At 45.8% G+C, this 13,251-nt stretch overlaps 1 protein-coding gene across 1 annotated transcript in view; it reads left to right on the top strand.

Annotated features, from left to right (window-relative positions):
• Positions 1-13,251, top strand: part of LOC311145920 (parkin coregulated gene protein) — a gene marked incomplete at both ends in the record, with an annotated part of 241,961 nt that overhangs the window by 95,897 nt on the left and 132,813 nt on the right. The window contains one exon of the mRNA XM_084182304.1: positions 10,196-10,367. Within this exon, the coding sequence (XP_084038430.1) occupies positions 10,196-10,367 (172 nt within the window). The remainder of the gene's footprint in view (positions 1-10,195; positions 10,368-13,251) is intronic.

Here is a 13,251-nt window from a genome sequence, read left to right as displayed (position 1 = left end):
CTCCCCCTCTTTGAGATGAAACGCTCTCCCTTCTCCCTTCCTGCTAGGCTTGACCACTGGGCTGATGGAGACTGCCCACTGGACTCCATTCGTCCTCTCTGGGCATTCGGCTTCATCAGAATTACTATCATTAATTTGGCTAGCTTGGCTGAACTGATGATGATGATGATGATGATGATGATGATGATGATGATGAGGCCATGGATGGTTGGTTGGTTTGTTGATTGGTTGCGCGTTAGGTGGGAGATGAGTTCACCGCTGACCCTTATTGGAGTGGGCCAATGTCAACAACAGCAGTACCACTGCTTTCTTTGTTAGAGGCCAATGTAGAACCCTAATAAATTTGTTTAATCTTTTGCCTGATTCCGTTTTTCCAGGTTTCTGTTTTAAAAGTTTTTTTCCGGTTTTTAGAATTTTGATTTTGGTGTGTAGTTACCCTTTAATGCAAGTGTGCACCAGCAAGAAACCGTTGTTCGGTTAGCGACGTTTCTATAGTGCTCATGTGATTGCAGAGTTTGCAAAACAAATGTCCACTGGATTGATGCAAATAATCATATAATTCTGCCAGGTAGGCATAGACTACTTTGTAGTTAACATTTAATTGAGAATGGTTTTTGTGAAAGCCTTTCCATCTCTACCAGAAGAAGGTTATCATTAGCGTCATCGCTAACGGCTACACCAAGTGTAGACATGCGTGCTTACCGCACACGCACACAAACACAGACAAACACAGACGGGCATTCTGGTGGCGTTGTAGAAAAATACAAATCACTGATGATTTTTGTTCATGTCTTATGATTAACTTGTGAAAATAATGCATTTTCTAATTAGTTCCATACATTTAGTTGATTTCCTACTAATAAGTTCAAAACATTTTTGAATATTGTTGAATTCCGTTTTAATGTCTGGATTCCACGATTCCGTCCGCATTCTCCGAAACGCAGATTTTATAGTCTCCACTCCCTCTCTCCTTTGTTTCTAGTCAGATTGTTCAAGGTTTTGTACATGTGGCCTATTGTCGTCACATTGACCGCCTTTGGGCTGGGAAACACCCACACATTGGCTGTGACCAGTCTATGGCTGTGGCTGTGACATGGCAGCCTTTCTCTACCCCCTCGTGCCCTCTACTCCCACCAGTCCTACGACTAGCGACACCATTTTACTGGAACAGAGGATCCATCTCCAAGTCCCACTTGACTCTCTCTTTTTACCACTGCTTTTATCTCCCCCCCCCCCCCTCCTCTATTTTCCCTCACCTAGGCCTAAATAGGAATAATGGGCCGTAATCGCCCTGTGTGGAATAATGGACCCTTATCCCCCTGTGTGTGTGAATAGAGGGACTGCTCACTCATAGAGCCTTTCAGTCGGTCTACTGCAAAGAGACGGATCGCTCTCCCTTTGTCTACCTTTCGCTCTCTCTCCTCTCTCTCTCTTCCCCCGTCTCTCTCTCTGCCCTCCCTCCCTCCCTCCCTCCCTCCCTCACTGTGTATGCAGATTTGCTCTGTAGCCAACTCTATACAGGCCAGTCTTCTTGATCTGTGGGCCAGAACACAGGATGACAGTGATCTGCTGGCACAAAATAACTTCCCATTACGGACTTGGGCACAGTCCTGCCAGAGTCTTAGGGGGCTGCTGATGGACACTTCTGCCTGGGAGACTGCCTACCTCTCTCTCTCTCTCTCTTCCTCTCTCTCTCTCTCTCACACACACACACACACACACACACACAATATCTGCCAGAAATTGGCTACTTTTCTCCTCCCTAAACAATTGCAGGTTAACGTTCATTGTCAAGAATCTTGTCCTGGAGGCAGAATTGAGCGATTTTCCCCCTAGATATGCCAGCTGCAATGTCAAAATTGTCTATATTGTAAACATTCATGAAAACAAAAATGTGCTTTTTGGTCTTAATTTAAGGTTAGGGTTAGCTACATTTATTTATGGTATTGGTTTGCTGATAAAGCAGTAGCCAAGTCCCTGGGCAAATATCTTGCCTGTTCATCTTACAGTGCATGCACACGCACACACACACACACTTCCCCATGCACACACACACACACACTTCCCCATGCACGCACACACACACACTTCCCCATGCACGCACACACACACACTTCCCCATGCACGCACACACACACACTTCCCCATGCACGCATACACACACACTGATTCAGTGATGGATTGTCCCTTTCCATTTTAAACAGTTAGAATGCATGCTGCCCTGGGGACCCTTATGTGTGGAAGTGCTTTGAAGTGTCCACATTTAATTCATCTCTAAGATGAATGAGTGGGAGCCAGAGCAGTTGCCTGCAAGCAACCCGTCCGAGACACAAGTAGAAACAAATGTAGCAGCAAAGCCAGATAACCGTCTCTGTTGGGTTTTACTCCCAGCAGACCAGGGCAGATAACAATCCATTCCATCGATCAAGGCCTCAATTGTTCCAGATTAGGACAGAATGCTGATTAGGCTCTCCAGTGGTTGATTTTTTTATTATAAATTTCACATGGAGATGTGGGAAGCTAAAAAGGCTAGCTAGCTTCCTATGTTTTTAGCCAGGCTAAAACCAGCTAGCCAGGCTCAGGCCTCGAATTTCCCTGCGGCATTGACGGCGGCATCGATGTTAGAACTGTGCAGATTTACTTTTCGTCAGCCAACAAGATGAGTAAAGAACAGCAAAAGCACTAGCCTATGTCAATCTACTATCTCCCATATTACAAAATATGACCTATTCTATTGGTCAACTTGTCCTTCTGTGCGAGATATAAATATTCCAAACAAACTCTGGGACAGTTGTGGGACGCGATAGATCCCAAATCCCACTGTACATCAAAAAAAGTTTAAAAGCAATGATGCTGACGCAACAGATCAGAAAATTTAGCTTAAAATGTTGATAAACTATTAGGCTATTTCTTCACATTATAAGCGCAGCAATGCTCACATGGCAGTAGGCTATAAGTGCAAATGTTCCAAAATGCAATTAGCAGGAAAACACTGTTCTCAAAAGTGCACTGCAAATGTGAGCAGTTTCATATGAAAGAGATGAAAATATCCTTCAGAAATGTAGAAAGAGGGAAGTGCTAAAGATGCAACAACAAGCATTGGTTGTTAATATGACTAGGATTGTGCCTTTGGCTGCTGGACAACAAAAGAAAGTTCAGAACATGAGAGAAATACTGGTTTCATTGGCATATCAAGAAGTGTTATTAAAAGAATCACCTTAACATTCCTATGGTCGGAAGATGGTAAGACATGCCCCATAAAATGACAAAACAATTACGTTTATGGTTAAATAGTTTCAAAATGTTGACTGCCTCCGCTCAGATTGCAAAGTGGGTGATGTTGCAGTGCACAACAGGCACTGGCATTTCTCTCCTATCTGAACAAACAGTGTCGACAGAATCAAGCCTTTAGATATTAATAATGATCCTACATTTGTCAAACATGACTGCCGTTTAGCCTATATATACTGTATGTAATAAAAAGTTTCATTAAAGTTTGGCAAAATTTTCAGACGTATCCCACATGTCAGCATCGGTCAGGACATGACCAGTGTCGACAGAATCAAGCCTTTAGATATTAATAATGATCCTACATTTGTCAAACATGACTGCCGTTTAGCCTATATTACATTTTTACATTTTAGTCATTTAGCAGACGCTCTTATCCAGAGCAACTTACAGTTAGTGAATGCATTTTTTTTTTTTTATACTGGCCCCCCGTGGGAATCGAACCCACAACCCTGTCGTTGCAAACGCCATGCTCTATCAACTGAGCTACATCCCTGCCGGCCATTCCCTCCCCTACCCTGGACGACGCTGGGCCAATTGTGCGCCGCCCATGAGTCTCCCGGTCGCGGCCGGCGGCGACAGAGCCTGGATCTATATATACTGTATGTAATAAAAAGTTTCATTAAAGTTTGGCAAAATTTTCAGACGTATCCCTCATGTCAGCATCGGTCAGGACATGACCAGCTGTAACCAATATGCATTATTTACATAAGTATTCAGACTCTTTGCTATGAGACTCGAAATTGAGCTCAAGTGCATCCTGTTTCCATTGATCATCCTTGAGATGTTTCTACAACTTGATTGGAGTCCACCTGTGGTAAATTCAATTGATTGGACATGATTTGGAAAGGCACACACCTGTCTATATAAGGTCCCACAGCTGATAGTGCATGTCAGAGAAATAACCAAGCGATGAGGTCGAAGGAATTGTCAGTAGAGCTCAGAGACAGGATTGTGTCGAGGCACAGATCTGGGGAAGGGTACCACATAATTTTTTGCAGCATTGAAGGTCCCCAAGAACACAGTGGCCTCCATCATTCTTAAATGGAAGAAGTTTAAAACAACCAAACTGATCAATTGGAGGAGAAGGGCCTTGGTCAGGGAGGTGACCAAGAACCCGATGGTCACTGACAGAGCTCCTGAGTTCCTCTGTGGAGATGGGAGAACCTTCCAGAAGGACAACCATCACTGCAGCACTCCACCAATCACGCCTTTACAGTGGCTTGCGAAAGTATTCACCACACTTGGCATTTTTCCTATTTTGTTGCCTTAAAATAGATTTTTGGGGGGATTGTATCATTTGATTTACACAACATGCCTACCACTTTGAAGATGCAAAATAATTTTGTGTGTGTAACAAACAAGAAATAAGACAAAAAAACGGAACTTGAGCGTGCATTACTATTCACCCCCCCTCCCCCCAATACTTTGTAGAGACACCTTTTGCAGCAATTACAGCTGCAAGTCTCTTGGGGTATGTCTCTATAAGCTTGGCACATCTAGCCACTGGGATTTATTTTGTAGAATTTTCTGAAACAAGTTATTTTTTTCATTTCACTTCACCAATTAGGACTATTTTGTGTATGTCCATTACATGAAATCCAAATAAAATCCATTTAAATTACAGGTTGTGATGCAACAAAATAGGAAAAATGCCAAATGGGATGAATACTTTTGCAAGGCATTGTACACATGGATTTTGTGTTAGTAGAGTAGTGGCCTGAGGGCACACACTTAAGCCCTGTTTTTATTGGCACTTTAAAGTCAACCCAGGTTGGGCTGGCCTTGGTGGGCTAGCTTGAATTGCATTTCCACTGCCTCCAGGTAGCCAATATGTGACTGTGTGGTATGCATAGCTAATGTTGCTAGCTAGCAAGATGTTGAATAATTGAATTCACCCTCACCATGCTGTAACTAACGTTACTCCTGCCAGTGCCAGCCAGACTCAGAGCCATGTATTTAGCTTGCTAACATTAGCTAGCTAGGTAAACGGTTAGCGCCGTCACTAGCATAACAGGCTAGCTAGCCAGGTTAATTCCTACATTGCTTCCATGGCATTGGCTATTAGCTAACTAAGCAAACCAACCGATAGGTTTGATATGATGTAGCTAGCTAGCTTGTTTTAACTCTGATTTGCAAGCTTACGTTAGGTAGCTACTTAGCATTGGAGGGCTGACTGTTCTCATAAAAGTTTGTGTGGTGCAAAAATAAATCAAGGATCCAGCTATCGTGGTAATTCGTGTCATTTCTGACTACAGAGGTACTGCTTTTCCATGTGCTAGCTAACAGCAACAAGCCCAGACGAGCTAGCTAAACGTTGTCAACATCCAGCAGTGATCAGCTGGTGGTTGCATAATAACGGCGTCACCAGCTCAAATTCTAATCGACCTGGCACCAGTTGTGAAACTGGGCTGCGCTGGCCCGGGTTTCCATCGACCCAGCTCAAATTTGAGAATGATATTCGAATTTGGCCCTAATTTTAAGTGCCAGTGGAAACGGGGCTTTTAATGTGTTGTGAAATCTGTTGTGTAATGTAATGTTTTTAATTGTATTTAACTGCCTTAATTTTGCTGGACCCCAGGAAGAGTAGCTGCTGCCTTGGCAGGAACTAATGGGGATCCATAATAAATACAAATAGTGAAATCCATGAGCGATTTCCTTCCTCTCCGGCAACTGAGTTAGGAAGGACGCCTGTATCTTTGTAGTGACTGGGTGTGTTGATGCACCATCCAAAGTGTAATTATTAACTTCACCATGATATTTAATGTCTGATTTTTACCCATCTATCAATAGGTGCCCCTCTTTGCGAGGCACTGGAAAACCTCCCTGGTCTTTGTGGTTGAATCGGTGTTTGCAAAGGGGTTGAATACTAACTGACTCAAGACATTTCAGCTTTTCACTCTTCATTATTTAGTAACATTTTTGAAAAACACAATTCAATTTTGACATTATGGAGTATTGTGTGTAGGCCAGTGACACAAAATCAAAATGTAATCCATTTTAAATTCAGGCTGTAACACAACAAAATGTGGAAAAAGTCAAGGGGTGTGAACACTTTCTGAAGGCACTGTACATGGAACACAGTTACTCTCCCTCTCCTGGAGACGGCTCACCACAGGCACGCATGGACGCACGCACACAAACACACACACAACTCCGTCCGTGTCCTCCTCGTTTCTCTACCTAGAGGAAAATAATGATGTGGCCAACAGCAATTACCACAGAAACACGATGAGTTTGGGTCTACACCACCCTCTATGTACGTCTACCACCCTAATAGACAGACACACACTGCCCTGTGTCCTTGGTGCGCTGGCCCATAGTTAGTTTACGGTCCTATGTCATGCTGCCAATCCAGCCTGCCCGTTCAGGTAAAGAGAAATCATGCTGCTTTTAAAAGGCTAGCCAATCCAATTCCATTCAAAAAGCTTTATTGTCCATCATCTAATGTACATAATAAGACAGAAATCTGCCCTCTGGTTCTTCTAGTTTCTGGCTGGAGGCTGGAGCATAGAAGTAGACTTTCACCACCCACCCATTGACTTTAATTGGGGATAACCTGTTCTAGGAGTTCTATTTCTATGGGCTGGAGGCCCCAGAGACTCAGGGTGTGTCTGGAATGACACCCTATTCCCTGTGTGTATGTACTGACATGTATGTCTAACTGATGGATACGCACACACACGTTATTATTCTTTAATTGTGTAGTTTCTCTTGTGTGTGTGTGTGTGTGTAAATTTGTGTCTTTAGTTGTATTTTTTGTTATGTGTCGGACCCCAGGAAGACTAGCTGTCACCATTGGGGATCCTAATAATTTTTTGAATATATATTAGTGCCTTGGGGCCTGGTCAAAACGAATGCACTAGCCTACATAGTGAATAGGCTGCTATTTCAGATGCAGCCTCAGTCAGGTTCGGTCAGGTTCTTTAATGAGGAAGCCTCTGCTAACTGCTTAGCTGCCGTGTGTCTGCCTCTCTCCACGCTGACCAGAGGAGACGTGCAGGGCGTCTCTTACACTTCCATCTCATCGACTCAGAGCTCCGTAGAAAAACTCTGAAGGCACCCAAAGACAAACAAACCTGAACAGCCCGATCGATAAGAGAGGATGTGAGCATTACCGGTCAGCCACAGCCTCCGTTGATTAAGATTCTCACGGGTGTGTGGGGTGGGGTGGGGTGGGGAGGGGTGGTCTCTATATTTTTTTCATATTGAGGCCACCAGTTGCCCACAAAGGTTAATTTTTTAAGCAGACACTTTTTTCAACAAGAACATTTTAATCAGATATCAGCCCATTCTCTAACCCAGGGGTTCCCAAACTCACTCAGGCTCCCCTTCCAGCATTGGGGAACATCCTGCACCCCCCTCTTCTCTTTCTATGGGCACAAGCACTGTTCATGACACAAACTGTTCACACCACTCTTGTTGGCGGAGAGAATTTCCTGCAATTCTACACATTTTGTCATGGGGTGCAGTGAACATTTTGCAGTTTTAATTTATGTACGTTTTGCTATGTCTAATGTGTATTCATGTGATATTTGATTGACTCAAACATTACAACAAAATCTATGGGCTAAAAAACCTAGCAAAAAAAGTTAGTTCACATGGGGCTAGTTGATCTGGATAAGTTATAAATAGCTCTCTAAGGCATGGATTTCCCAAACTCGGTCCTGGGGCCCCCCTGGGTGCACGTTTTGCTTTTTTCCCTAGCACTAAACTGATTAAAATAATCAAAGCGTGATGATGAGTTGGTTATTTGAATCAGCTGTGTAGTGCTAGGGCAAAAACCAAAACGTGCACCCAGGTGGGCCCCAGGACCGAGTTTGGGAAACCCTGCTCGAAGGTATGCAACGACTGACATGACAAGAGGCAAACTGATGATTCACGACTCATTTTCCAAATTGCACCTTGTGCATTCTACTATAACAACTTTGAAGAGTAAGTTGAAAGCCGGACTGATAAATAAACTGCCAACACAGTTTGGGAACCACTGCTCTAACCCACTGACTGTGACATTGTCTACTGTAGCCTATTATGTCCACATCTCTTCTGAATGCAGCTTGTAGCATGTTCTCTGTTCCTGTGTGGCTCGTCCTGCCACAGGCAGCTTGTAGTAATCCATGCTTTGTATGTGAGTGTCATCTCGCCACTCCCACTCTCTCCCGGCGCATTTTTGCTTTTGTTCTCATCTGTCCTCCCGCCCGCCCGCCTGCCTGACTCACAATGATGATCTTGACAAAGCCGGAAAAGGTAAAGGTTCGCCAGCAAATTGCCTCAAAGCAATCAGCTCTGTCTGTGTCTGTGCTAACACACAGTGTGCTCTCTCTGTCTCTCTCTCTCTCTGTCACTCTCTCTGTGTGTCTCCTTCTCTCTCTCCTCCTTCGCTCTGTTTTCCCATGAGACTTGTGTCAGAGGGTCCGCCTGCTTTGAAGTTGCACATCTAACGGGGGGCTCTGAGAGGGGCCTGGGACATCAAAGTCGCCCTGGTCCGCGTGGCAGTGACATTTTGGCGGCAGCGTGACCCAGTGGGGTGTAGCAGGGATGGGGCGATGGGGTTCAGCTCTCCTTTAAGACTCCTGGCTGCTCCAGGGCTGTGCGGTGTTTGCCTCTGTTCTACACGGGATTGGCTTTCAATACATGAAACAGGTTCCCCCTCGGCCAACAATAGTCACCACAGTGCTCTGGAGTTCATTCAATCTAATAAAACAACAAGACCTTCTGTTGACACACACAAGTGCGCCAAACACACACACACACACACGTAGTCGCGGATGCCTGTACACATGCACAGGCGCGCACACACACACACAGTGTGTGAGAGGAGAACCAGGGGTGCCCCTGTCACCTGGCCATTCCTGTCAAGTTTGGCGTGACCATGACGGCTCTCTCAGAGTTCATCATAACACGAGTTGTGCTGCCCTGCCTACTGTAATACACTGTAACAAACTCAATACCAAAGCATGTAATCCAGACAGGTTCAGTAGCTGAATGGACCTCTTTATATTCTCCCCGTTTGTGTAGCTGTTTTGTGGGAGTGTAGGCCTAAACAGTGTCACAAACAGGTGTTAATGTGTCAGCCCACAGGATACTAGATGTCAGGGTGTCATGATCTCCCCAACAGCTGTCCTCCGGTCTTCATCTGGGGCTGGTATGATAAACAGCTGTCCTCCGGTCTTCATCTGGGGCTGGTATGATAAACAGCTGTCCTCCGGTCTTCATCTGGGGCTGGTATGATAAACAGCTGTCCTCCGGTCTTCATCTGGGGCTGGTATGATAAACAGCTGTCCTCCGGTCTTCATCTGGGGCTGGTATGATAAACAGCTGTCCTCCGGTCTTCATCTGGGGCTGGTATGATAAACAGCTGTCCTCCGGTCTTCATCTGGGGCTGGTATGATAAACAGCTGTCCTCCGGTCTTCATCTAGGGCTGGTATGATAAACAGCTGTCCTCCGGTCTCCATCTGGGGCTGGTATGATAAACAGCTGTCCTCCAGTCTCCATCTGGGGCTGGTATGATAAACAGCTGAAACCAGGCCTGGTCAGAAGAGGCTTGGCCCTGGATATTGTGTGAATCCAAGGATAAACAAAGAGAAAGGGCAGAAGATGAGGACAGACCATGGCTGGTTTCTATCGCAAATGATAGGGGATGAACAAGGGGAGATCCCCATGCATTGGCTCACCCACATTCAGTCTTTGGTGACCATGTAATCTTGTATGTGTGTGTTTATGTGTTTATGGCCTCCGGTAGCTCAGTTGGTAGAGCATGGCGCTTGCAACACCAGGGTTGTGGTTCGATTCCCACGGGGGGGGGGGGGGGGGGGCAAGTATGAAAAATGTATGCACTCACTAACTGTAAGTCGTTCTGGATAAGAGCGTCTGCTAAATGTCTAAAATGTCAAATGTATTCCCCAGGTGGAGATCGAGAAGCTTGACTACCACCACTACCTGCCTCTGTTCTTTGACGGGCTGTGTGAGACGGTGCACCCCTACGAGTTCTTGGCCCGCCAGGGGGTCCACGACATGCTAGAGCACGGGGGCTCCAAGATCCTGCCAGTCATCCCCCAACTCATCATCCCCATCAAGAGTGAGTAGCCAAACATTATAGAAACATCACAAAAACACTGCCACAACACAACGATCAATGTAACCGCAACACTCTCCTCATCCCTATAAAGAGTGAGGGCCCAAATGTTACAGAAACATCACAGGAACAGTGTAACAATGTTATCAGAACACAAACGCAACACACTCACAACAAATCTAGACCAAATCTCCTATAACAAGATTATGAAGAGATTATTTTCTAACGTGTGGCCAGTAGTGGTTAACCAATCGCCGTAAACCACAAGCCAGAAAAGTTTGCCTTGACAATGGACAAATCCTCAATGTACTATTCAAATCAAATTGTATTAGTCACATGCTTTGTAAACAACAGGTGTGGACTAGCAGTGGAATGCTTACTTACGGACCCTTCCCAACAATGCAGAGAGAAAGAAAACAGAGAAATAATAGAAAAGTGTAACACGTTATAATAAAAGTAATAATAGATACACAATGATTAACAATAACTTGTCTATATACAAGGGGTACCCTACAACTCATCCAGAACGCTGCAGCCCGTCTGGTGTTCAACCTTCCCAAGTTCTCTCACGTCACCCCGCTCCTCCGCACACTCCACTGGCTTCCAGTTGAAGCTCGCATCTGCTACAAGACCATGGTGGTTGTCCACAAAAAATAAAAATAAAAAAGTATATATATATAACTAGGAATAAAGTGACAGATAGTAAACAGTAGCAGCAGCATGTGTGATGAGTCAAAGGAGTTAGTGCAAATAGGGTCAATGCAGATAGTTAATTAATTAACCAATAGCTACCCGGACTAACTATTTAACAGTCTTATGGGGGGCGGCGCACAATTGGCCCAGCGTCGTCCAGGGTAGGGGAGGGAATGGCCGGCAGGGATGTAGCTCAGTTGGTAGAGCATGGCATTTGCAATGCCAGGGTTGTGGGTTCGATTCCAGTATAAAAAAAAAACATGTATGCACTCTGGATAAGAGCGTCTGCTAAATGACAAAACAAAATAATAATAATTAAATAAATAAATAAACAAAAAAAAACAAAAAAAAATGGCTTGGTGATAGAAGCTGTTCAGGGTCCTGTTGGTTCACTCCATAGTGCCTTCAGACTTTGATACCAATGTAGGGTGAAAGGGGCCCACAAAACTGTGAACTGCTATAAATAAATGGTATAGAAAAGTCTTTTGTATTTTTAAAATTAAAGCTTTCGAAAGTATCTTGTTACAAAATACATTGGAGTGTAGTTCCGCCCAATGTAATATAACATACAAAACTTCTCAGAAGTAATTAAAATACGTATTTGAAAAACATGTAACAGAAATACTGCCCATCTCTGGCCAGGACCGCATCTTACATTCATAAACCATGTCGCGGGCCGTTCTAAAACTACTCGCACGTCGATAACCACTTGTTTACACTCAGTCATGTTACCTCATGTTGTCATCAGAAGATATTTTTAAAGAGACAGTGTATCATTTTCAATGTAATGCATCTCAATAGAAAAATAGTGCTTTTACACAATGTAGAATCCTAATATTCCACAAATTACTTTGTCATTTCAATGACAGGTATTCGTATCAACATTTTTAGTTTTTTATAATAAACCAATGTCTTTACACTGTTACATATTATGGCACAACATGTGAAGCAAAAATTCATATAGGCCCAAAATAGTCTGTATCTGTCACGAACGTCGAAGGATGAGGACCAAGGCGCAGCGTGATGAGCGAACATACTTTACTTTATTAAGTATCACACGATAAACAAAACAATAAACGATAACGTGACGTCCTAGGTCTAAACACAACCAACACGGAACAAGATCCCACAACTACTGTGGGAAACAGCCTGTCTAAATGTGGTTCCCAATCAGAGACAACCAGCCACAGCTGACACTCGTTGCCTCTGATTGAGAACCACACTGGCCAACATAGAAATAGAACAACTAGAATCTACAACATAGAACATAAACACATAGAATCTACACACCCTGGCTCAACATATAGAGTCCCCAGAACCAGGGTGTGACAGTACCCCCCCCCCAAAGGCGCGGACTGCGATCGCGCCTAAACATAAACCAAACAGGGGAGGGCTGGGTGGGCATTCCTCCTCGGAGGCGGTTCCGGCTCCGGGCTTGACCACCACCCTCCAACAATCCCCCCGTAGCGCCCCTGGTCCGGTCTGGCCCCGCTGGCTGGAGCTGGACTGGACATCGTAGGAGCGGATTGCTTAGGCTCCGGTGTGGAGCAGCTGACCGGTACCTGACCAGGCACCGGTGACCCAGGCACGGGTTGTGCCGGACTGACGACGCGCACCCCTGGCTTGGTGCGTGGAGCAGCAACGGGCCGGACCGGGTTGACGACGTGCACCCCTGGCTTGGTGCGTGGAGCAGGAACGGGCCGGACCGGGCTGACGATGCGCACCCCTGGCTTGGTGCATGGAGCAGCAACGGGCCGGACCGGGCTGACGATGCGCACCCCTGGCTTGGTGCGTGGAGCAGGATCGGGCCGTATCGGGCTGACGACTCGCACCCGTGGCTTAGTGCGAGTGGCAGGAACAGGCCGTACCGGGCTGACGACTCGCACCCCTGGCTTAGTGCGAGTGGCAGGAACAGGCCGGGCCGGGCTGGCGACGCGCACCGTAGGCTTGGTGCGAGGGGCAGGAACAGGCCGGGCCGGGTTGGCGATGCACACCATTAGCTTGGTGCGGGGAGCAGGAACAGGCCGGGCCGGGCTGGCGACGCGCACCGTAGGCTTGGTGCGAGGAGCAGGAACAGGCCGGGCCGGGCTGGCGATGCGCACCATTAGCTTGGTGCGGGGAGCAGGAACAGGCCGGGCCGGGCTGGCGACGCGCACCGTAGGCTTGGTGCGAGGAGCAGGAACAGGCCGGGCCG

Source organism: Coregonus lavaretus, assembly GCF_964263955.1.
Source record: "Coregonus lavaretus genome assembly, chromosome: 18".
In the NCBI taxonomy this organism is placed as follows: Eukaryota; Metazoa; Chordata; class Actinopteri; order Salmoniformes; family Salmonidae; genus Coregonus; species Coregonus lavaretus.
The sequence above is the reverse complement of the archived record's forward strand: the minus strand, read 5'-3'. Positions and strand labels throughout refer to the sequence as shown.